The sequence below is a fragment of the Brassica napus genome, chromosome C2 (genome assembly GCF_020379485.1).
Source record: "Brassica napus cultivar Da-Ae chromosome C2, Da-Ae, whole genome shotgun sequence".
In the NCBI taxonomy this organism is placed as follows: domain Eukaryota; kingdom Viridiplantae; phylum Streptophyta; class Magnoliopsida; order Brassicales; family Brassicaceae; genus Brassica; species Brassica napus.
In genome coordinates this window covers 4,469,267-4,493,084 of record NC_063445.1, presented here as the reverse complement: position 1 = coordinate 4,493,084, position 23,818 = coordinate 4,469,267, and the positions used below count along the sequence as shown (strand labels likewise).

The window sequence follows — 23,818 nt, the reverse complement described above, 5'->3', positions numbered from 1 at the left end:
TGCTTATTTTGAAGTGCTTAAAAAGAAAAACAAGGTGTCTCCAATGGTTATGGATAATCATGTACTATTTCTCTTGAAGAGGACACTTGGTCATAACAGCACTACACAAAATAAATTACAAACTTCCGACACAAGCCATAACAGCAATACACAAAATGAATTAGCCTAAACGAACTGGACCACCTGCATCCAGAACCCACAACAACTAATACTAGCCAAAAACAGAGCAGTACACATTATCAGTACTCAACATCTCGTAAAAGTTCTTATAGTAACCCCTTGTAGAGGGAGGGATTATCTCACTGTCGAAGATGTGCTTGGGCCACGCTGGACACTCAAAAGCTATTTGATCCCCCATTAGTTATACCATCCATATTTGGTACGTTCACGTTAATAAGAAACTACGACCCCGGCCTCCTTGCGTTTGTGCTCTTTTTCTCGCTCAATGCTTCAAGTCTTCAACAAAGGCGCCTATGATCTGCTGCTGCGACTCAAGCATCATCTGTCAATGCTTCAGCTCCATCTCCATTCTCGTCTTCTCCATCTCCCTCACCATCTCCATCTTCGACTTCTCCACCCTCACAAACATCTCCGTCAACATCTTCACCGAAGACACAACTTCATTAATCGGGTCAGACTCATTCATCTGCTCGTGCTTCAACCTAGAAGACGATCCATAACCATTGAAGTCCTCCAATCACATGATCATAAACAATTTATTCAAGTCAGAGAAGAACGACAATCATCTAATTTGAGATCAAACTCGTAAACACTATCAATCAATATCATAAACGACCAAATAAAAAAACATAAAGCTTTTTAAAAAAGCGTTCATGAAAGAAGGCAAGACATTCATGTCTATTGATCCATCGTTGGTAAGCATGCAAGACAGAGGAACTAACCGAAACAACAAACAAATCAAATAACATATAATGATTCAGACAAGGAAAAGGTCATACGTTTACCTTCCGATTTGGTTTCCTCCCAGACGGCCACCGAGAGAGAGGTACAAGTTTGTCACCATCGAGGAGATACACCGAGAGAGACAACAGCACTGTGGAGGAGAGCGACGGAGATGAGGATTCCACCGAGAGAAACGCCGACGGCTTCATCGTCGGGGGAAGATCAGGAGACAGTGGCGGAGTCATCGAGGTTTCGCGAGAACGAGGCGGAGTCGTCGAGGTTTCGCGATAGAAACGGGGATTCGTCGAGGAAGAGAAAGAGAGATCCAGAGTCAATCGAGGTATCACGAGGAATCGCAGAGCCGTCTAGGTTTGAATCGAGAGCCACGGAATTGTCGAAGGAGAGAAGGAAAGAAGACGACTCCTCCTTTCTGAGATAGACGCGTCTTATGACACGTGTGCACCAAGCACCGACGCTTCTTCCGCTTAATTAAGCACCATCGCTTAAGGTAATACATATTTTTCTTTTTTTTTTAATTCCAAAATCACTTAAGCACCTCTCTAAGCATCCGCGTTAATCCTGCTCTTATGGTGCATGTGCACAGTGCACCCACTCTTCCTTGTTAGTTTCGCCACTGTATATATATGACATAAAAGGTGCTTTAACAAAATATATTCTGAACCAAAAGCAAGAGTCAAGTGTCTTCCACTGAGAAAAACTGCTGCAGTCGGGGTCAGTACAAAGGCAACAAATATAAAGTCTATGCACTCATCCAACAATGCAACAATAGTAATTCACATCATTAGTTATGATGTAAAGTTGTTTTTTTAATCCTTTGTATAGTATTTTAATTGTATAATATATTGTGAAGTTTTCATATGCCGTTCCACGTTTTAAATTACTTTCGTCGGTCGATTTGCCTCCAGAAGCAAATTGAACAATTGATCACGCAATACTGACAACATGCTTATAAGTCATTGGCACCCAAAATTTTCAAATTTGACTCGTGAGTAAACTAATTATTGGATATGTTGCGCACGTTTTTCATTTAGATATATTCATATATAAGCCACAGACTCTTCAAGTTGTTATAAACAGCACACCACCACCACCCCCGGCCCCCCTCCCCCCCCCTCCAAAAAAAAAAAATTAGGTTGTGTTTTTTCTTTTTTTTCTACTACGAATGAAAATTTCTTTTTTTTTTCTTTTTTGATAACCGAGTATCCTGACTCCACCGTGGTGGTCCAGACTAGAGACCGAACTCTTTAGCGGCGCGGACGCACACCCAAAGGTGGATCATGGCCAGGCAACGGTCTTCGATCTCGGGCGCCAGAGCAAGTCCACATGTAAATTCCCTGGTAGCTAGTGCGAGTCGAATTCGGGGCCGTACTTGCAGCCGCAAGCCGTTTACCACCAGACTAACTCGTTCTGGTTCGAATGAATTTTTTTTAAAAGCGTAGTCAGCATTGCAACTTGAAAAATGACTGAGTACACAATTATAGTAGTTTAGTTTAATAAATGCAAGTTAAGAACTATCTCTAGTAGCCGTTCAGATCAACCCTTGAATGTAGTGTGGTACAAACTCTTGTTTACAATGTATACATCTCAATTTGTTTCTGGCAACAATCGTAGTTCAGTTCATTTTTTTTACATCCTACTTGTTTCATGGTTGTTTCATGTAGATTAATATAATTTTTAGATAATTAATATGCATCAATAGCCTACACAGAGATGCCAAATCCAATCCGAATATGTATCTCAACTTATTACAGTTGCAAATAATTAGGTTGAACATGAACACGACGACCCTACGAAAAGTAAGTACACTCCAAGGCTAAAACACATTCTTCATTTTTGTCGATCTCACATGTGACTAATAAAGGGTTGTATTATTGCAGTTTATATTATGACCACAATCTGGTACATTGTAGATGATGAATCGTAGACAAATGGAAATGAATGGTTATAATCTATCAAATATAAATCAAACATTACTTGTGGAATCGAACTGAATATGAAGGGATAATAACGCACCCAAATCCATACTTTTTGCTTCATATGACATACCTTACACAAAGTGTTAACGCAGAACTTGCTAACGGTACCAGTGTTACTTCTCAGTGCCAAAGTTGTTTTTAGGTTTTTTAGTAATTAAACCTCTCAACTAAAGATGAATCGTAAAAAAACCCTCAACTAAAAATCTTGTGAAATAAACCCTCAACTTTAGTTCCGTTAACAACTTTAGTTCCGTTAACATATGTTACATATGTTAATGGTTTATAAGTTGAAGGTTTATTTCACTGGATTTTTAGTTGAAGGTTTATTTTACGATTCATCTTTATTTGAGGGGTTTTACCACTAAAAGTCATTAAATATTATTAAATTATTTATTATCATTTATACATTGTTTTAAGATTTATAAGCCTTTAAAACTAATTTATAAATTTTAATAATATATTATAAAATTAATTTATACATCTTGAATTAATAATTTTCAACACTACTTACAATTTATTATAACTTTGAAATATTAAATTATTTGATATTTGGCAATAGTGATATAAAAAATTTTGTGTGTTTATATCGTCATTGTCAAATATGAAATAATTTATAGTTTCTAAGTTATATTAAGTCTTAAGTAGTGTCGTGATAATTCATCCATGAAATCAATCTTTCTATTTAGAGTATGTCGCACTTTTTTCTATTTTCATGATTTATGTCATCCGGCTCATACTTCTCCCCCCTCCAAAATAATGCATAATTATTTTTATTCTCATTGATTTCTGAATAACTACGTTATAATTTTATTTTCTTGATCAATAATATATTTGAAACATAAAGTAATACAATAAATCAAGAACAATATAGAAAAATAGAAAAGTATGAGCCTGATGACGAAAATCATGAAAATAAAAAAAAGTACGTCATACTCCAAATAGAAAGATTGACTTCATGGATGAATTATCCTCGACACTACTTAAGACTTAATATAACTTAGAAACTTTCAATTATTTGATATTTGACAATGACGATATAAACACACAATTTTTTTTATATCACTATTGCCAAATATCAAATAATTTAATATTTTGAAGTTATAATAAGTTATAAATCGTGTTGAAAATTATTAGTTTAAGATGTCTAAATTAATTTTATAATAGATTAATATATTAAAAATATAAATTTGTTTTAAAGGCTTACAAATCAATCTAAAACAACGTATAAATGGATAATAAATAACTTAAAAACTCTTTAATGACTTTTAGTGATAAAACTCCTCAACTATTTTTGAATTGTAAAAAAGACCCTCAACTAAGTTTTTAACATTATAAACCCTCAACTTATAAACCGTTAACATATGTCACCCTCCGTCACGGTTTTTTAAACGGAGGGTAACATATGTTAACGGAATTGAAGGTTTATTTCACAAGATTTTTAGTTGAGGGGTTTTTTTACGATTCATCTTTAGTTGATGGGTTTAATTACTAAAAACCCTTGTTTTTATTCCCTTTATATCTATACTATTAAAGCAGAATACTTCTTATGAATCTGCCCCTAAATTTTCTTATTAATTACAAAACATTCCATTTCTTTTTTCAATTGTTTTTAATGGTTTTCAGAAATTAAAAGCCCAACACATTTGCTTCTGTCCAACTAAACAAAACAGCCCAATAATTTAAAAACTTAAAGTCAAAGAAGCCCAACAATATTTTCTTTTAAAAAAATTATAAGTCAATTTAAATACATAATTATTATTTAATATTTATGTAATTATAATTTAATATTTATGCATTATTTAAAAATATGTAGAATGAAAAACGTAATGTCTATTACATTTTTCATATAATATTTAATTAATAAGTTAAAATCGTAAATAAATAACCTTAGCAAATATATAATCACAATATAATTAAATTTAGAGAAAAAGACCAAAATAGCACTAAATCAAGTTTTTGTTCCCAAACTAGCACTCAAGGCCAAAAGTCACAAAAATAGCACTCAAGGGGTGGTGTTTAGGGTTTAAAATTTAGGGTTTAGGGTTTAGAGTTTAGGTTTTAGGGTTTAGAGTTGAGAAGTGAGGTTTTGGGGATAAGATTTCAAATTTTGAAAAATAAAAAAAATTTAAATTTTTCAAAAGATAAAATGCTATTTTGGTCATTTTAGTTTTTCAGTGCTATTTTTGTGATATAAACTTAGAAATGTGCTATTTTGGAGATTTGCCCTTAAATTTATTGAGTAAAAGTTTGCACAAATTAATTAGTACACAAATTTATTATTATATAATAAAAAATAAAGAAGACAAAATTATAAAAAATTACTATAAACAAATATAAAATCTATTAAAATATAAATTAGACAAATATTTATTAATTTAAATGAAATTTTAATAAGAAATGATTCCGCGCTTTGAAAGCGCGGGTCAAAATCTAGTTTAGTATTAAAATATGAAATGGTGTAAAGTTCTGCACGTTTTAAATTTTTCTTTCCAATCAAGTAATACTGGAAACATCTCCTTATAACTTTGGCACCCACAAATTCAAACATTGCTCGTGAGCAGACCAAATTATTGGAGGTATTGGACATGACTTTTTGAAAATGAACACGACCCTACGAAAACGAAAAGTGGAACACAACAAGTCTACGAACACATGATTCATTTTTTTTCTTCTTTTTCTTTTTTGAAAGTTTTAATGCCACATGTGACTTAAAGAGCTGTATTTATTTAATTTTTATTAAATGTCCTCAAACTAGTGTAGGATAGATGAAGGATGAATCGTAGTCAAATGGAACTGAATGGTTTAAATACAAACCAAACATTACTACCGTGATTTTTTCTAAATGTGCACTGCCTCTTCCCTTCGTTGCTTAAATACGCCGCTTGTGAACACCTGAACTGTCCTATAATAATCATCCGTTCGGTGTTAAAAAAAGTCATAACATGTCGAAATAATTAGGCAGATACGAATTAAAGTCTCCGCCTGGCTTAACTGGATATTAGAGACCCTTAAAACGTTATTAAAATTGGTCGTTCTTTCTAACTAGTTAAGTTGGTCGTTCTTTCTAGCTATACTAAATCGATTCGTTCTTTCTTATCCGACGATATTCAAAACCAAGATAGGCCAAAGCACATAGGCATAAATAGTTGACTAGTTTAGAAAAGAAGGACAGAGTACAAAGCAAAACTTGTAGGGGCATAATGACACCATATTAGAAGTACACAAGCTAGCCCCAAGTCATATATATATAGCAACAGATCAGATAATAGAATTAATGGATCCAGAAAGGAGCATGGTTAAGCATTGTAGCACCTAGAGATTCAAAGGAATGAACCGCACCAGAGGCTAGGTCGTATGAACCAAGACCATGGCCAATGTAATAGATGGAGTTAGGTTTGAGCCCCGGGTACATGCTCGACGAAAGACACAAGGCTTCACCCTTGCTAAGGAAGATGCATAGATCTCCAATATCTTCCGTGTAACTAAAGTATCCTCTGCGCTTTTTGTCTTGCCTAAATACCATGAACCGCTTGGTTTTGCTGTGTATGCCTTGCGCTTCCCCGTTGCCGTCCTCCTCTATGTGTGTGCACTGTGCGTACCACTTGACCAAAAAAAGATCACCAGAGGGAGATTCCACCAAGTGCTTGCTCGCGAAACATCTATCCAACATCTCCCCAGGGATCTTAGGGAAGTTGCATAGACGCACTTCTTGATACTTTATCTTCTTCTTCTCCTTCTTGTTGCTGCTGAGAGGCAGTGAACCCATGTAGAGACCCTTAGCACTGGTGAAATAGAAGGCTTTGTCTCTCTTGGAATACATGAGCTCAGAGGCTGGAACGAGAGGTAAAGAGGTCTCTATGTGAATCCACTCGGAGTTCAAACAAGGAGTGCATACACTTAGATGAGTTCCGCAAAATTTTGCAGCCACAGTGAAGTCTTCTTGGTCTTGGTCAGGACACTGAGACGAAAGAGACAGCTCGGTTGTAAAGGGACGCGGATAAAAACCGAGGGAAGGCAAAGGTATGACTCTTGGGGATGTGACAAGTGGCTTATACACATCCGTCAGATTTATAGGGAGATCTTTACTGTCCATGGAAGCAACCCATCCTTGCGATGATCCAAAGAGTGTTTGACCAATCAGCTCCTTGGGAAGCTTCTTCTCGGAGGTAGTCACTACTTGTTCAGTCCTCGGGTCGAATATTCTGTATCTTACGATCCTTTCACCACTCTCCCGACACTCTTTCACCGTCTTATCACTCAAAAGGAAACAAGGAGACTCCGGCGGCAAAGATGAGAAGAATCGAGCACTGACCACTCTATATGCCTGTCATCAGTATATATCCTAGTCAACACAATTACATAATAAACAGTGGGGAGTTTTCGAGAAAATTAGTGTTAATATCTTACAGATAGATTCCTGACTCGGCTGATAAACAGAGACATTTTCTTCTTTGCTTCAGGGAAAAAGATTATAGATAGCATTCAGGGTCGGCTCTGGAATATTTCTCTTTCCCGAAGCCCTGGTTAGGGTTCCCTGAAGCGCTTTCTTTTCCTTGTTGCAAAAGCAACTTTAACCCCTTTTTCAACCGCCACAGCCCAAACTACAGTCGATGATGTTTGGGCCCTTTCTATTTCTTAAGACCCATGTCCATGTTATATTAACGGTTTTTTTTTATCAAACTTATATCTATCTTATTAAAACTCAAGTACAAAATTGGACTGTTTGGAGACTTGAATATGACTTTTAAAATTTTGGAGTGTTTGGAAACATGGATTGCAGTCTTTTAAAAAATAATATTTTTGTTTGAAAACAAGGATAGTAGTATTAAGAAAAAAAGTAATGGGCTTATGTTTTTTTTAAAAATTGAAAGTTATCTAGGCCACTTTTAAAATATACCAAAATGGGTCAATCTAATTCCCTAAAATTTTTTTTTCTAAACTAACCATAAAACAAAATTTAAACTTTATATACATATTTCAAATCAAAATAATAATTCAAATTTGATTTATATCAAAAATTGATTCAAAAATATACATATATTCAAAAATGGATTTTTACTAAACTATTTTTCAATAACCATTATAAAAAAATATTGTCAATATATATAAGAAAAATATAATACAAAGCCCAATTTGAAATACCAACTCAAATTATGGTTTTCATATTTCATATTAAGTTTTAAAAATATAATATATGTAATTATTTATATGATGGTATGTATAAAATACTATTAATTATATGATTACTTATATGATGGTACATATAAAATACGATTAATTATATGATGATAAAATACGATATATAATAATGACTAGGAATGGGCTTTTGGATACCCATACGGGTTTAGTTCTGATCGGTTTGTATTTTGAGTTTTCGGGGTCAAAGATTTCAGCCTTATTAGAATGTTTCTAAATTTTGGTTTGAGTTCGATTTGGATCTTTGCGGGTTTGGTTTGGGTTTGGATAACTAATTTAAATTATTTTTAAAGTCTTAAATCATTATATATTTTAAATTTCTCAAAATGTATAAATAAAATAATATATTACGTATAAATTTGAATAACATATGTCATAATACTTAAACTTAACATATCAATTGGCTTGATTTAAAATTTTGGATACGAAATCAATAATTATTTTAAGTATTTTTGGTGATTTGAGTATACTTTAACTATTTCAGATATTTACTTTTGACTATCTATATATATTTTCAAGTATTTAAACCAATTTAAAAGTATCATTTTTGATGTTTTATATACGTTAAATCTAAAAATAATTAATATATATAAGTATATAAATCTATTTTTAGATAAATTCGGATACCTAAATACTTCGGTTCGGATCAGATTCGGTTCTCTAAATAACAAAATTTTGAATAATTAGAATATTTAATCAATTTATGTTTGGGTTTGGTACTATATCTTTGGATCGGTATCGGTTATGTTCCTCGGATTCATTTTTCCAAATCCTAATAATTACATGAAAAACAAATATCAACATATTTTTCAAAATATACACCCGTGCGCCTGCGCGGGTCAAAATCTAGTTAACGGTTAACGGTGGAGTTTGCCTCATAGAGTTGCTCAAATAAAAAAAAAAAAGTTTCAGTCTCTCTCTAATCAATTTAAAACTCTCTTCATTACATAACAATGCATGTTTTACATAAATTTTTTTTTTTGTATTTTCAATTCACCTTTTTATTAACTAATAATGACTAATAGTAAATTTCAATAAAATCAATTACATTAACTAAATTTTGATTGGTTTATGGAAAATATATAATTACAAAAAATTATGAATTTAATTATTTTATTAATATATGTGAAAAACTAAAATATTTATCATTTTGAAATAGAGGAAGTATTAGTAAAAGTTTATGGTTTAGCTAAAACTAAATGAAAAAGAAATTGACCACATATAAATTGACACATAAGCAATGGAACGATTTCGACTTAATTATCTCTCTCTTTTCCTTTCAAATTTTATTCTATTTAATGTTGAGATATTTGGAAGAGAAACCCTTTGTTAATGTTGCTAAACTTAGGTTCCGCTCGTCCAACGGCGAGACTGGCCTAGCACATAATTAGAAAATCGAAGATTAAATGGAGAAAAATAAAACTCGTTTTTGGTTTATTTTGATATTTTTAATTTAATTAATTATATATATATATAATAAAATTATAACTTTGATATTTAGATTTTTGACATATTTTAGACCAAAACTAAATTATTTATCGGGTTGGTATATAATATATTTACCCAAAAAATCGATCTGAAAATCAGGGTACCAAACCTGATTGGACCCTGCCTAAATATCTGAAAGGGTCCTTTTTCAAAATCCGAAAAATTCAAACCGTATTGAGAATTATCTGAACATATCCAATCATATATATATATATATATATATATTATTTATAATTATATTATACTTATAATAATATTAATACCTAAAATTAAAATTATAAATTAAATGTATTAGTTATTTTTAGTATTTATAGATAGAAATAGATGTTTTGGATACACAATTTTCAAATCAAATTGAATTCATGGTTACTATCACACCAAAAATAGCCAACTAAGTCTAAAACTATATCTGGTGAGTATTTCGTAAGAAGCTCGTGCTAGGGTGCTAGTCAAGTGTAAGGAAGTAACTGTGAAAATGTTAGTGTAATCTCTAGTGATTAGTGAACACCACTTGTAGTCACACCGATTTATAGTGGAGAGGATGAGAGTATTTCCCTCCTCTGAGATGTAGCTTTCCTCACACCAAGGAGTGAATTTAGGATCAACAAAATCCTTATGTGTTCTTGATTTTATGATTATAGAATAACCATGTGTGGTCTTGATAAATGATGATTAAAACGGATTCAAGGGTGTATCAATCCCGTAACACCAACAAGTCTATTGCATTAGATGAACAGTAAGTAAGTATGTATTGAAATATAAAACCCGTGGACCATGGTTCTAGTCTTCAAGATGCAAATGCCTTCCCTTCCAAAATATTTTACTTTTGGTTTTCGAATCTCATAGGATTTTACTTCATAAGACAAGGGCTAAATAATTGTTAAAAATTAAGTCTCTTTTCATAGAAAGTTAAAGCTAAGAAGCAGATAACTAACGTAATTGAACGTATATAGTTTCATCGTGTATTATCATATACGAGACTATAACAGTTCAACTACAGCACTTGAGCGATGTGGACCTTGTCGGGATGTGGGCCAATTGTCGGGATGTGGTAGCTCGCTTGGTAAGGACCTTGTGGGCCAATTGTCATGCTCACGGGTTCGACGCCAAGCGGAGGCGAACTACCCATTCTGTCATCAAATGCGGTACTGGGTGTTGGGCCTTGTCCCCAGCCCAGGTAAAGCCCTCCCGGGTGAAGTGGACCGCTGCCTAACCGGGCCCAGGGGAATGACCCACGTAAGTGGGGAACCCCTGGATTATCAAAAAAAAAAAACTACAGCACTTGAGGGCTTTGAAATGCAAAATAGCAAAAGGTTGGTACGTAAATTTAAAACAATTAATTGCAATGCATCTATCACAGTAATAATTATTTATGCATGCCTCTGTCGAGATCTGGAGTAATAGTTATAGATGCATGCCTCTGTCGAGATCTGGAGTAATAGTTATAGATGCATGCCTCTATCGTAGTAGTAATTATGCATTCCTCTATCGTAGGTTGGTACGTATATTTAAAGCAATTAATTGCAATACATCTATCATAGTAATAATTATTTATGCATGCCTCTGTCGTAGTAGTAATTATGCATGCCTCTATCGTAACGTAGTAGTAATTATGCATGCTTTTGGCTTTGGAAAACGTAAAAGAAGAAAATATCATTGAAAATATTTAATTTGTGCCTGTTTATGTTTTTCCTTATTAGGAGTTTTGTTATTGCAGGGACTAATTTTGACCCATTTTCTTTTAACAACACTTGTGAGAGAAATAAGAGCCAAAGTGTGTATATTTTCAGAATCTGTATCGATGAGCTCAGAGTGTTCCCGCAGGAGAAAGTGCGAGAGATGGATACCAACCTAAACCCTTCTTACTCTTCACGATAATAACTAATGCGATGGCGATGTTCTTCATCTTAATCCTCTATATAAAGAAGAGTGGAGAAAAGTGGATTTCACACCACATTCAAAATCACAAACGTATTCTGAAAGATGAAAGGCTTCAAAAACATGTGCAGATACACCAAATCTGGATTTAGCAAATCCTCTTCCACTCCTCAAATCGGTACGTTAGAGAGAGTTTTCTCGGCCACGCCTAAATCTGAAAACCAACAACCTCCACCAGCTGAAGAAGACATAGTTGATGATGATTTGGTTTCTCCATTCATCTACCCTAGTAACCTCGGCTACAGTAGAAACTCCTTCGAGAAGAAGACCGAAGAGGAAGATGCTGACGGCTCTGACTCCGAGAAGGATCAAGACGAGGAAGATTCTGACGGCTCTGACTCGGAGAAGGGTCAAGAAGAGGAAGCCGACACCAATGACATTCCTATGGACCATGGCAACTATAACTACAGACAAGGCTGGAACCCACAATCAGGCCCTTTCAGACGCAGCCCTACCTATCTCCCAATTCACCCTAGCTTGAGCTATGGCAATGACGGTTGCCCCGTTTGTAGCCACAGCGATTGTCCCGGATGTAAGAGTTGCACTGGTGGCTCTGGTATATGTCCGGGATGTGGCCACTATCCCGGTTAAGAAGTGGAGATGGGGATGTGGTGTGGTCGGTTAAGAAGTGGAGATGTGGATGTGGTGTGTGGTCGCTATTATGTTTAATTAGTTTGATTATTATTTTTCTTTATTAATCAAGTGGTTTTTTACCACATTGTTGTCATTTTGTGTTTTTTTTTTCTTCTTTTCCCGGGTCAAGACTCAAGCCACTTTTTAGGATTTAAATATTTTGTATTGGAATATTTCTATGTTATCATTTTTCTTTTAAGGAATTTGTTAGATGCAAATATATATACATATATATATATATATCGTTTCACTTAGATATCATCAAGAAAAAAAAATCCAATGAGAAGTGATTAATATATAGTTATACTCGACAAATAAATAAGCTTTTGACTTTGGGGTAGATAGTCTATTCAAACGACGTGCATGGCCCAACATGAGAAGTATATATGACGCTTCAAGCATCTCTAGAAATTATTTCGAGGATAAGCAATAACCCTACCAAAACTCAAAGAAAACGAATCATGAGATGTACCAAATTGTGTTCAAGACAATGAGACTAATGATAAAATTTCAAGCGAACAAGTTTTGTCATCTGAGGTTTGTTTATTAGATTATCCTGAATTGGAAGCATCAGCTTTTAGTTCTAGAGAGTGAAAAGGTTCTTATTTTCTATACAACCACTCTTTGAACTGAGGAGTGAGATGAAATCTGTTGCACCATATTCGTTGTCCCATAGAAAATTTAATAAGTATTAATTGATATCAAATGGTGATGACTGAGTAATTGATCATATATAATGTGAAATTTTTCTTTTTTTTCCAGTCGCGCAATACTGAAAACATGATCATAACTTTGGCACCCACAAAATTCAAACATGACTCGTGAGTAAACCAAATAATTGGAAATATTGAACATGAACACGACCCTACGAAACCGAAAAGTAGAACACAACAAGTATACAAACACATGATTCACATTTTTATTCCTCTTTTTCTTTTCTTTTTTGAAGTTTTGATCCCAGATATGACTTAAAGGACTGCATTTTTGTAGTTTTTGTTTAAATGTCCACAAAGGGTAGAATCGTAGTCAAATGGAAATGAATGGTTAAAAATATAAACCAAACATTACTTGTGGAATCGAACTGAGAATAACGCACCTATATCCAAACCATTTTTGCTTTATATGACAGACCTTACACAAGTGTTAATGCAGAACTTGCTACCAATACCAATATTACTTCTCAATGCAAAACACACGAAAGTCGCATGTATATGTTTTTACTTAAACAGACACCAGTCTTTGGGCTCTTTTTTTGCTTCTTTGTTTTTCAACTACTGACATATATATACTTATTACAATAATAATAGATGTGAGATTTGATAAAAGTGGTGAAGTGTTGTCTCAGTTGTCTCAGTTGCAGTTGGTGTCGTAGCTTGCAAGACCGAGTAACTCCGGTCCCTCCAATCTCGAGTTGTTCTCAAAGCTACACAATTGTTCTTAAGTTAATTAGCAACTTTATCAGTTTATATGCAATATCCAATTCAATTCTATCTGAAAGAAAGACTACTTAGACGCTTTGGTTTCACATTCATTCCTCATGAGGTAAAGCATTTTGTAAGATGAGTGAGAATGTTCAAAATGCAGAAGAAACGCTATCAAGAAACTTTGTTGGCCAAGTGAAACATTAAAAGGAAAAAAAAAAGAAACTTACTTCTCCAAAGGAATGTGTTCAAAAGGTCCTTCTATTGGGATAGTTCCACACAAATCATTGTTCGACACATCACTGAGAGAAAAAAAAGATATGTTAATTAGTAAGACCATGGAGTCAATTGTTTGGATAAAAAGGGCTTCAAAGACTGAACTTACAAGACTTTAAGGCTTGGAATTTTGGTGAGCTCTCTAGGGATTGAACCAGTCAACCGGTTGTCATTGAGGCGGCTGCAAACATTAAACAGCTCAAGAGTATGAAGAGATCAAGCATTAAGAAGAATAAGCAATAGACTTTTCAGAATTTTGAGAAACAACTTACAGAAAGACCAGAGACTTCAACTTCCCCAAAGAAGTAGGAATCTGCCCGGTAAGATTGTTGTTGTAAAGATCCAAGCTGATGAGACTTTTAAGGTTTCCAAGTTCAGAAGGTATAGTTCCTTGGATGTTGTTTTTGTACAGCTCCCTGTGTATCAATCAATTATAAGACAAGTAAAAACGTTAATCTACTTTCTCTATTACATAATCAATCTCTTAGTGGATGCTTTAACTGCACTTTATGGTATGTAACTTTTATTTCCACTATCTATAACAGCTGGTACTGGAAACAAAGTTTAAAGATGCAAGCCAAAAGAGTGATGATGACATACAGATACTGTAGATGTTCGAGCTTGCCAAGCTCAGGGGTAAGATGTCCAGAAAGGTTTGAATTACCCAAATCCCTGCCAAAAGAGAAAGGGAAGTAGAATCAGTAATACATTTTGAAGAACAGAATAAAAATCTTTATATGTAAGAAGAAAGAGACGATAAGATTACAAGACATATCAATCAATCTTTTTAGACACCCCCTCCCAACAAGTTCTGAGGGACGACAACTAGATGCAACAATTACAACGAATCCAAGATTCTTCTAAAAGCGCATGAACTCACAAAAGCAGTAACAAAGCATTATGAGGTACAAAGTAGGGAAAGTTAAACTGATTACTAGATGGAATAACTATTAGGGGATTCTTTCGAGACTTCTAAGGAATCCAATGTGACTATAGAGAGATCTACACTGTGCAAAAAAAAAGATGGGTGATTTAGATTTCCCCTTTTTTCATACTAGAAAGTTAAACAAGAAAGTGTTTTTATTTTTCCTTCTAACGCCGTACTCTGCATATGAATCTGTGAAAAGGACCATATGATAAGATATTTTCATGAAACTTAAAAGAAACCAAACTAAAGTAAACCCCCAGAGTATGATAGATAAACGTTTCCAAGGACAAATGAAAGCTAAATCATCATCACAAGATAAACTAAATCCCTTATTTTGAGTTGACAACAATTTAAAGAGAAAAAAACAAACCTCTGGGCAAAAACTAGGATTAATCAAAGAAACCTCCAAATCATATTATTATTTGATCATGAATTATTACTATTACTAAGCATATATGTTCCAGATAAGAAATCTCTAACAAGCAGTAATAATTAATGAAACAAGTTCAATCTATCTTCCCCAAACAAAACATAACAAGCTTCGGTTAAACGGTACATGTAAATAAGTCTTAACACCATCATGTTAAATCTCAGAGTCCTATTAATCGACTGGAAAATTAAAAAAAAAAGGCTTTTAATACAAAATTAGAAACAAAACACAGAAGCTATGTCCTGAAAAAATAGAGCGAAGGGAAAGGTTCAACTCCATCAAACACGGAGAGAGAGTATCAAACAGAATAATCTCCGACCAACGATAGAATTCGAAAAGAGGATCCCTTACACACGAGTGACGCGGCTGTCTTGGTTACAGGAGACATGGAACCAGGTGCAAGGATTGACAAGATTCTGATCCCAGCTCTGGAGCACATGGTCTGGATCCGACAAGCTCTGTCGAAGAGCGTATAGAGCATCTCCATCTGAGTTCGCCTCCACTAGCTGAATCAGAGCGAAGGTTAGAGTTAAAGAAGCTACCAAGAGCTCCAACCCACAGTTTCTTCGAAACGCCATGGGAGCTTTTCGAGCAGAGGGAACTTTTCAGTTCAGAGGAGAAGGAGATAGAAATTAGGGTTTGGTTACTCTCCCTTTACTCTCTCTCTCTCTCTCTCTCTCTCGTTGAAGTTGATGAAATGGATTGATTACCGTGGGAAATGGCGGATATATAAATACTGACTACTACTTTTCAATGTTTAAAAAAAATATATTTTTCTGTCTTTAATCTAATTTTTATTGGTGTGGGATTTGATTTAGCTTTGAAATTAAATTAAATACTACTGTAGTAATTGATAAAGAATAAACGTTGATTTTTAAAGAGATGAAAAGTCTTTTCTAACTTAATTTTTGGTTTTAAAAGTCAAGTCTAGTCTTCTCTAGTGTTTGGTCAAAGAAGAGTAAAGAGGTTGTTTGCGTAGCGTTTGGTCAAATTTGGAAACTAGAGTTCACGCGGAAACCTACAGTGTTTTCTTTGTTCACACCATTATTCCTACTTCTCCTAATCAAAAATCTGTTAACTGTAACTGATTGCGTTGCAGTTTTGATGGAATATGAGTTTAGTGCACACACCCAAAAAAAAAGAGAGGATTAACTGCAACTTAATCTGCGAATGAGACAGCAAGTATAAACTATCTAAACTACTTATTTACTTTGGTCCAATGTTATACATGAATCAACAATCTGTATAATGTGACTGATTGCGTTACAGTTTTGTACATCTTGATGTTTAGTGCACTAACCAAAAAAAGAGATTAAGTGCAACTTAGGAATTAAATATTTAAGTAAAAAAGTCAATGATATTCGATACACTTAAGATGGAATCTGATCCGACAAACACATAGTAGGCACTTAAATGTCTGGAATAAAAGCAACTCCAGTTCTTCCTCTATAAAATAATCAGAGTAGATGACAAAATAAAGGGTACAGATTGTTCCTTTTTCACCTTATATTTAAATTTTAAGTGGCGCTGATCGAATTATGAACATATCTTAAACGAAAAATAGTCGTATGTAGTATGTAAAATCGAGAACCGAAAGTCGAAGATCTGTAATGTTGATTGTGATGGGCTTTAGGCAGGCCAGGCCGAAAAAAATCCTATGAACATCCCTAACGGCCTAAGAAAAGGCCAGCAGCTATGTAGTTAAGTTTCATACTAGAAAGCCATGTTGCCTTTATAATTGGAAGGAACACCACCTTCTGGATGTGACCTAGGAATTGAAGTAGGAACTCAACACAATGCCTGATTTGTTGATACTGTAATCGTTTCGTTGGTAGTTTTAGTTCTTTATGTATCCATATATTAAAGATATTGTTTTAAGTACGAATGTGATATTCTTTACATATAATAAAACACACAACAAGCAAGTATTCTTCTTCCTCTTCTGTAATGATTGTAATTAAGTTGTGGTTGAAATAAATATCAATATATGTTACTGTTCATAGTCTTTAAGCATATGACATTGAATCTGGAATAAGCCTTATTGTATAGGTCGGTTTCTTGGAAAGGAAGAAAACTTTAAAATTCGGTCTAGAGGTTTGAAAATGAGAGAATGCGATTAAAACTCTCTCTCTCTCCCCCCCCCCCCCAATTATTATTCCTAACATACATTGTTTCAACATCAATCAGTAGATATGTTTAGAAACAAACATGACAAGTGCAAGCGTCTCACTAACAAAAACGTCCAATTATTATTATTATTTTTTTAAACGTCCAATTAAACTTTGATTATTTAATTGATTTTTGGTGGTATCTTTGTTTAACAGTATCAACAATGATTATTTGTCAAAAAATACAAAAATAGTAAATCGATTCAAAATTTTTGGTTTTGAAAAAAAAAAAGTACCGCAATAAGCTCCTCGATTCTCTTCTTTCCTTATTCTTCATCCATTTCACCTTGGCATCTATCTATCCGTATGAATCTCTGTTTTGATCTCACTCCTTCACATCTTGTTTGATCCATTACATTTCACGATCTGCGCTTCCTACATGTGCCTGTAAAATCTCGTTTCGTTGTTCTTTCGAGTCTTCATTGAGGAGGGAGAACGATGGGGGCCGTTGCTAGGACCGTGTTCCCCGTATGTGAAAGCTTATGTTGCTTTTGTCCCGCGTTGCGAGCCAGATCCAGACATCCCGTCAAGAGATACAAACAACTTCTCGCCGACATCTTCCCTCGTTCCCCGGTTTGTCCTTCTTACCATTTTACATCTGAATCTACCATGTCGCATTTCCTAAAATATGACGTCATGATTCTCATTTGTTTAAACTATAGCATTTTTTTGCATGAGCTTTTTATCCTTAGCTGTTGACAGCAAACACAGTTTCGTTAGATTAGGACAAACGAATAGCTGCTGAATTTTTCTAGTAGGGGTGAGATAACTGTAATGGTTGCACGATGGATCTTGATTTGTGCTGAGAACAAACACGAATCAAACTTGAAAAAAAACAAGAAAACCTTGAGAGAAATTACATTAAGGCAAAGTAATATTGATTATGCTGTTCTCAAAAAAAAAATTGATTATGTGAATTAATAATTTGCAATCCAACAAATACTAGTGCACCGAGATTTAAGAATTTTACGGTTTGATCTCAGGAATTTAATGTGTGTGTTTTTTTTTGAAAAAGGAATTTAATGTGTTCTTGGTTTAGCTTGTTCATTATCCACTTTTGCACGTCAAGTGTTTCTACTTATTAACTGTAAGATTTCCTCCTACATTATGCTTACTAATTTGCAGGATGAGCAACCTAACGACAGAAAAATAAGCAAACTATGTGAATATGCTGCCAAAAACCCTCTTCGTATTCCTAAGGTGAGTTTCCACAAGCTATAATCCTTTATTACACATTCCATGATATTATGGATTTAGTTATCTTCAGCTTTTTTTATAAAGCAAGGGTTCTATATATATACTATTTTTTTTCCTTCTTCAGATTACAACCTATCTTGAACAAAGGTGTTACAAGGAACTGAGACTGGAGCAATTTCACTCTGTAAAGACTGTCATGTGTATCTACAAGAAGCTCTTGGTTGCCTGTAATGAACAAATGTATGCTCTCTTTTATCTAATTCAACATAAATAATACTCTGCTTTAAGATAAAATTATGGCTTTTACTAATGAATTTATGTCTTTCAGGTCTTTGTTTGCTAGTAGCTACCTTGGCCTCATTCATATCCTTCTGGATCAGTCCAGGCATGATGAGATGCGCGTTTTAGGTTGTGAAGCTATCTATGACTTTGTTACCAGTCAGGTGCACCTCTCTTGATAATTCTCCCGTCTTATGATAAACAACATCAGACTCTGGAGACTGATGATGTATTTCACTGATTTTTTTTTTCCAGACAGAAGGCACATACATGTTTAACTTAGATGGGTTGATCCCAAAAATATGTCCTCTAGCTCACGAACTTGGAGAAGAAGAAAGAACAATACATTTGTGTTCTGCTGGCCTCCAAGCTCTCTCATCCTTGGTACTCTCATCATATATCAATTTGTTTATCCCATCTGCAAGAAAAAGTATTGATACAATCACTGTATTGTTCACAGGTTTGGTTCATGGGAGAGTTTTCACATATCTCAGTGGAATTTGACAATGTAAGTTTGCTTAGAAGCGAGTATAAGAACCCTAAACTGTTCAATCATTTGTCCTAACGTTTTCTTCTTTTCAGGTTGTCTCTGTTGTCTTAGAAAATTATGGAGGAGTTGTTCAATCTTCCACTGGTGCTGTACAACAACAAGACAACAACACTGCTTCTGAACTTTCTCCCGCAGAAGCTGAGACAAGGATTGCTTCTTGGACAAGAATTGTGGATGACAGAGGCAAGGCCATTGTATCTGTGTAAGCCTTAGTTCTTTATAGAATATGTATATGTGTCTCGTTCTCTTTTACTGATTAGTGAAAATGCAGGGAAGATTCTAAGAATCCTAAGTTTTGGTCGAGGGTTTGTCTTCATAATCTTGCCAAGTTAGCAAAAGAAGCTACAACAGTGAGGCGTGTACTCGAGTCACTCTTCCGCTACTTTGATTTCAATGAAGTTTGGTCCACGGACAACGGTCTTGCTTTATATGTTTTGCAGGACGTTCAGCTACTGATAGAAAGATCTGGTTGGTAACATCTCCATTTGATTTATTACTCATCTTGTTACTGACTACAAGAATGTTGTTAACTGAGGACAGGGCAAAACACGCACTTCTTGTTATCAATCCTGATCAAGCATCTTGATCACAAGAATGTTCTGAAAAAACCTAAGATGCAACTAGACATAGTCTATGTTGCAACTGCACTTGCTCAACAGACTAAAGTTCAGCCATCAGTTGCAATAATTGGTGCATTGAGTGATATGATTAGGCATCTGAGGAAGAGCATTCATTGTTCATTAGATGATTCAAATCTTGGGAATGAGATGATTCAGTACAATCTCAAGTTTGAAACTGCAGTTGAGCAATGCCTAGTGCAGTTATCACAGAAGGTAACTCATATTGAATCTGAAATCTATACAACACTTGCTAGATACTAGCTCGGTTCCTAGGTTTTCTAGTGTTTTCATACGTATTAAAAAATATATCATTCCATAATTTTTGACCAAAAAGATAATTTAATAAAATCAATTAATTTTCTTGAAATTTATAATTTCTGCATAGGAAACATAAAACGTATATTTTTGTTTTCTAAAACACCTATAAAACATCTATCTTACTGGAACAGATGGAGTATATTTCAATTTCTACATAACTGATAGTTTCTCTGACAATGTAGGTAGGAGATGCAGGTCCTATCCTTGACATAATGGCTGTCATGTTAGAAAGCATGTCAAACATTACAGTCATGGCAAGAACCCTAATTTCCGCTGTCTTCCGGACAGCACAGATTATAGCAGCCATACCAAATCTATCATATGAAAACAAGGCAAGATGCTTAAACCTTGAACTTTCTTCCATACATCTGTTTACATTCAATGTGTAACTATGCAATATTTACACAGGCTTTTCCAGATGCATTATTCCATCAGCTGCTTCAAGCTATGGTTTGTGCTGACCATGAATCTAGGATGGGTGCCCACCGTATATTCTCTGTTGTTCTGGTCCCATCTTCTGTTTGTCCAAACTCAGTTCCAAAGTCTAGAAGACCTGCTGACATGCAGAGGACACTGTCAAGAACTGTGTCTGTGTTCTCTTCTTCAGCTGCATTGTTTAGAAAACTGAAGATGGAGTCAGATAAATCTGCAGATGGTGCTGCAAAGATTGAGAGAGTCTCAACGCTTAGCAGGTCACAGTCAAGGTTTGCTAGTAGAGGTGAAAGTTTTGACGAGGAGGAGCCAAAGAACAATACAAGTTCAGTCTTGAGCCGGTTGAAGTCAAGTTACAGCAGGAGTCAGAGTGTGAAAAGGAACCCATCATCAATGGTATCTGATCAGGATCCTTTGGGAGGTTCAGAAGAGAAACCAGTAAGTTTCATAAATGTGCTTTGTTATATTAACTCTGAGATGGTTTTATCATTGTCGTATAATTGGTTTTGTGTGTTCCTTTCAGGTGATACCTTTAAGATTAAGCAGCCACCAGATTTGTCTTTTGCTTTCTTCCATATGGGTGCAGTCTTTGTCTCCTCACAACATGCCACAAAACTATGAAGCCATTGCTAATACATATAGCTTAGTACTTCTATTTGGAAGGACTAAGGTACACTAGTTATACTGTCATTAGTTCATGTTAGTGTTAGCAAGCTACCAAATCTCACGCGTTTGATACAAATTTATGTAGAACTCAAGCAATGAAGTCCTGGTCTGGAGCTTTCAGCTGGCATTTTCTTTGAGAAATCTTTCTCTTGGAGGTACTAGTCCATTATACTTGTCTAAGTGTAGATGTTACTTTGTTTATTTCACTCACTGTTATGCATCTAATGTCATGAGAAGTGTTGCATTAACTCTTTGTGTTGCCAATATTAGGACCATTGCAGCCATCAAGGCGTAGATCACTCTTCACTCTTGCTACATCAATGATCATTTTCGCAGCAAGAGCCTTCAACATCCCTCCTCTTGTTAATAACGCGAAAACCGCACTACAGGAGAAAACGGTAGACAAACGTCTTCATCCGTGCTAGTAATAATACAGTTTGATGAATAAAACATGTTCTTGCTTATATATATCAGGTAGACCCGTTTCTTCAACTAGTGGAAGATTCCAAGCTAGATGCTGTGTTCTATGGACAAGAAGAGCAACCAGCTAAAGGTTATGGATCAAAAGAAGACGATGATGATGCTTTGATTTCACTTGTGGCCATAGAAGAAACTACACAAAATCAACCTAGAGAACATTATGCTGCCATGATAATGAAGTTTCTTGGGAAACTATCAGATGTACATTTTAAAAATGTTCCATCATTTATCTTATTATAATCTTGTAATGTACATGAGTTTACTTAACTGTGTTGATGGTTTTAACTTGCAGCAAGACTCGTCGTCTATAAGGGAGCAGCTAGTTTCAGATTTTATACCTATCGACGGTTGTCCTGTTGGAACACAGTTGACAGAATCTCCAGTTCATGTTCACCGTTCTGAAGATAAAAACAACAAACCACGAGAAATGGTATGTATAATGCATCCACCTTTTGTTTACTCTGACGTCAGTCTGTTTCATTTTACTTTTTGTCTCTCCCACAGGATGAAACTCAGTCTCTTATACCGGAGATTGATGCAGCGCCGACTCCACCAGAGGACCAGCTTGCTCTTGATACACAACCTAATGCCAAAACCGCGTTCCTCCTAAGCATCGATGAACTTCTTAGTGCAGTGAGACCTTTATCTTGTTTATAAGGCTCCGAGTTTTCGCTTGCACTATGAATATTCCTCAAGCTTAAATGAAAATTGTGTTTCAGGTGTCTCAGACAACAGCACAGTTGGGGAGATACTCAGTGTCTGATCCACCAGACATGACATACACAGAAATGGCAGGACATTGCGAGGCTCTTCTCATGGGGAAGCAAGAGAAGATGTCTTTCATGTCAGCAAAAAGCAACAAGTTCAGCAACCAAACTAAAGAGAGTAGTAGTCCTGCTTTGCCTTCTGGTGGTGGTGGGAATCCTTTTGTGGATCAGACAAACTCTTGGGAGACTATGGGACTGGGTGCACCTGCAGCGGCTTCGAATATGTGTGTCACTGAGTACCAAAACCATCCTCCTTTCTTCAATCCTCCGAGCTCCACTCCTTTTGACAACTTCCTTAAGCCCGTTGGTTCCTCCTGATTAGTTCTTTACCTTTTGTTTCTCTTCTATATTTATTACTCTTTATAGAACGTGAATAACTATAACTTATTCCATAAAAAAGATGCAAAAATGTAAGTTATTTGCCTAAATAAATACTCTTCTGGAGTGAGTGAATATCATTATATTAGATTATATATGATTAATCAATCCACCCTTTTGACTAACAACAAGGAACCATAGTAGTAATAATAATAAATCAACTTTTATTCATTTTTTATATAATGCTTTCATCGTTTGTACCATATGTGGCATTGTTTCAAGAATATTAATCTTCTCCTTCAAGCTGTCTTTTATAGAAGGTGATTATGCCGACTCTTTTTTTTTTTAAACCCAAAATTCATTCATAAAGAAACCATAGAAGATACATAATAAAATACATTGGTGGAAGATTCTAAATCTTCATAATCAGAACCTCCACATATGGAGAGACAAAGCCCAATACACGGGAACCTAAAGATCAACCAGAACACAAGTATTGAGTCTGGGAAAAGGTCAACATTATTTTGGACCATAAGCACCACAACAAGACCAAATCTGAGACTAGAAGAAACACACGACCGAAATAATAATGAGCAAAGACCTCCATACCACAACATGACCGGAAACAACTGACCTCTTTATAATGCTCTGCAAAACAGAGCCCCAGAAATGGCATAACCGAAAACCATCCAAGGAGACCTCTTTGTAATGCACTAAACGACTGGGCCAACGAGGCTGCAAGGACGAGCACAAACCAGAGGTAGAGTAGGAGAAGCAACAGCGGTGAAGACTTCCACATCCGAGGTGGAGTAG

At 35.1% G+C, this 23,818-nt stretch overlaps 4 protein-coding genes across 4 annotated transcripts; 1 reads left to right on the top strand and 3 right to left on the bottom strand.

The window, feature by feature from the left end:
- Positions 1 to 3: 3 nt before the first annotated feature.
- On the bottom strand, positions 4 to 2,028 carry LOC106425743. Its single transcript, XM_013866453.3, has 2 exons — positions 966 to 2,028; positions 4 to 691 (listed from the first exon to the last, which is right to left on the bottom strand). The coding sequence occupies exons 1-2, from the start codon at positions 1,146 to 1,148 to the stop codon at positions 506 to 508; spliced, it is 369 nt and encodes a 122-aa protein (XP_013721907.1). The 5' UTR covers positions 1,149 to 2,028; the 3' UTR covers positions 4 to 505.
- Positions 2,029 to 3,492: 1,464 nt separating this feature from the next.
- LOC106425768 lies at positions 3,493 to 7,615 on the bottom strand. Its single transcript, XM_048746520.1, has 2 exons — positions 7,308 to 7,615; positions 3,493 to 7,224 (listed from the first exon to the last, which is right to left on the bottom strand). Exons 1-2 carry the CDS (start codon positions 7,380 to 7,382, stop codon positions 6,172 to 6,174), a joined length of 1,128 nt encoding a protein of 375 aa, XP_048602477.1. The 5' UTR covers positions 7,383 to 7,615; the 3' UTR covers positions 3,493 to 6,171.
- A 5,639-nt stretch (positions 7,616 to 13,254) lies between these two features.
- Positions 13,255 to 16,012, bottom strand: LOC106425829 (leucine-rich repeat protein 1). Its single transcript, XM_013866547.3, has 6 exons — positions 15,562 to 16,012; positions 14,453 to 14,524; positions 14,125 to 14,268; positions 13,962 to 14,033; positions 13,807 to 13,878; positions 13,255 to 13,578 (listed from the first exon to the last, which is right to left on the bottom strand). The coding sequence occupies exons 1-6, from the start codon at positions 15,786 to 15,788 to the stop codon at positions 13,506 to 13,508; spliced, it is 660 nt and encodes a 219-aa protein (XP_013722001.1). The 5' UTR covers positions 15,789 to 16,012; the 3' UTR covers positions 13,255 to 13,505.
- Positions 16,013 to 17,364: 1,352 nt separating this feature from the next.
- On the top strand, positions 17,365 to 23,140 carry LOC106425752 (protein SEMI-ROLLED LEAF 2). The gene is made up of 18 exons (XM_013866463.3): positions 17,365 to 17,951; positions 18,504 to 18,578; positions 18,700 to 18,815; positions 18,904 to 19,018; positions 19,110 to 19,238; positions 19,315 to 19,362; positions 19,437 to 19,606; positions 19,676 to 19,872; positions 19,945 to 20,237; positions 20,525 to 20,674; positions 20,751 to 21,212; positions 21,298 to 21,444; positions 21,526 to 21,595; positions 21,711 to 21,838; positions 21,915 to 22,121; positions 22,213 to 22,350; positions 22,425 to 22,553; positions 22,640 to 23,140. Exons 1-18 carry the CDS (start codon positions 17,817 to 17,819, stop codon positions 23,003 to 23,005), a joined length of 3,075 nt encoding a protein of 1,024 aa, XP_013721917.1. The 5' UTR covers positions 17,365 to 17,816; the 3' UTR covers positions 23,006 to 23,140.
- Positions 23,141 to 23,818: the final 678 nt, after the last annotated feature.

What these genes read in the sequence shown, in the direction of transcription:
- LOC106425752 (XM_013866463.3), top strand. Translation starts at nt 17,817, where the DNA reads ATGGGGGCCGTTGCTAGGACCGTGTTCCCCGTATGTGAAAGCTTATGT. An exon ending in GTTGCCTGTAATGAACAAAT is followed by an intron (nt 18,816 to 18,903) that starts GTATGCTCTCTT and finishes TATGTCTTTCAG; the next exon opens with GTCTTTGTTTGCTAGTAGCT. An exon ending in GCTACTGATAGAAAGATCTG is followed by an intron (nt 19,873 to 19,944) that starts GTTGGTAACATC and finishes AACTGAGGACAG; the next exon opens with GGCAAAACACGCACTTCTTG.
- LOC106425743 (XM_013866453.3), bottom strand. Translation starts at nt 1,148, where the DNA reads ATGACTCCGCCACTGTCTCCTGATCTTCCCCCGACGATGAAGCCGTCG. An exon ending in GGAGGAAACCAAATCGGAAG is followed by an intron (nt 692 to 965) that starts GTAAACGTATGA and finishes ATGTGATTGGAG; the next exon opens with GACTTCAATGGTTATGGATC.
- LOC106425768 (XM_048746520.1), bottom strand. Translation starts at nt 7,382, where the DNA reads ATGCTATCTATAATCTTTTTCCCTGAAGCAAAGAAGAAAATGTCTCTG. An exon ending in GCCGAGTCAGGAATCTATCT is followed by an intron (nt 7,225 to 7,307) that starts GTAAGATATTAA and finishes TACTGATGACAG; the next exon opens with GCATATAGAGTGGTCAGTGC.
- LOC106425829 (XM_013866547.3), bottom strand. Translation starts at nt 15,788, where the DNA reads ATGGCGTTTCGAAGAAACTGTGGGTTGGAGCTCTTGGTAGCTTCTTTA. An exon ending in CTCGAACATCTACAGTATCT is followed by an intron (nt 14,269 to 14,452) that starts GTATGTCATCAT and finishes ATTGATACACAG; the next exon opens with GGAGCTGTACAAAAACAACA. An exon ending in TTGAAGTCTCTGGTCTTTCT is followed by an intron (nt 14,034 to 14,124) that starts GTAAGTTGTTTC and finishes TAATGTTTGCAG; the next exon opens with CCGCCTCAATGACAACCGGT.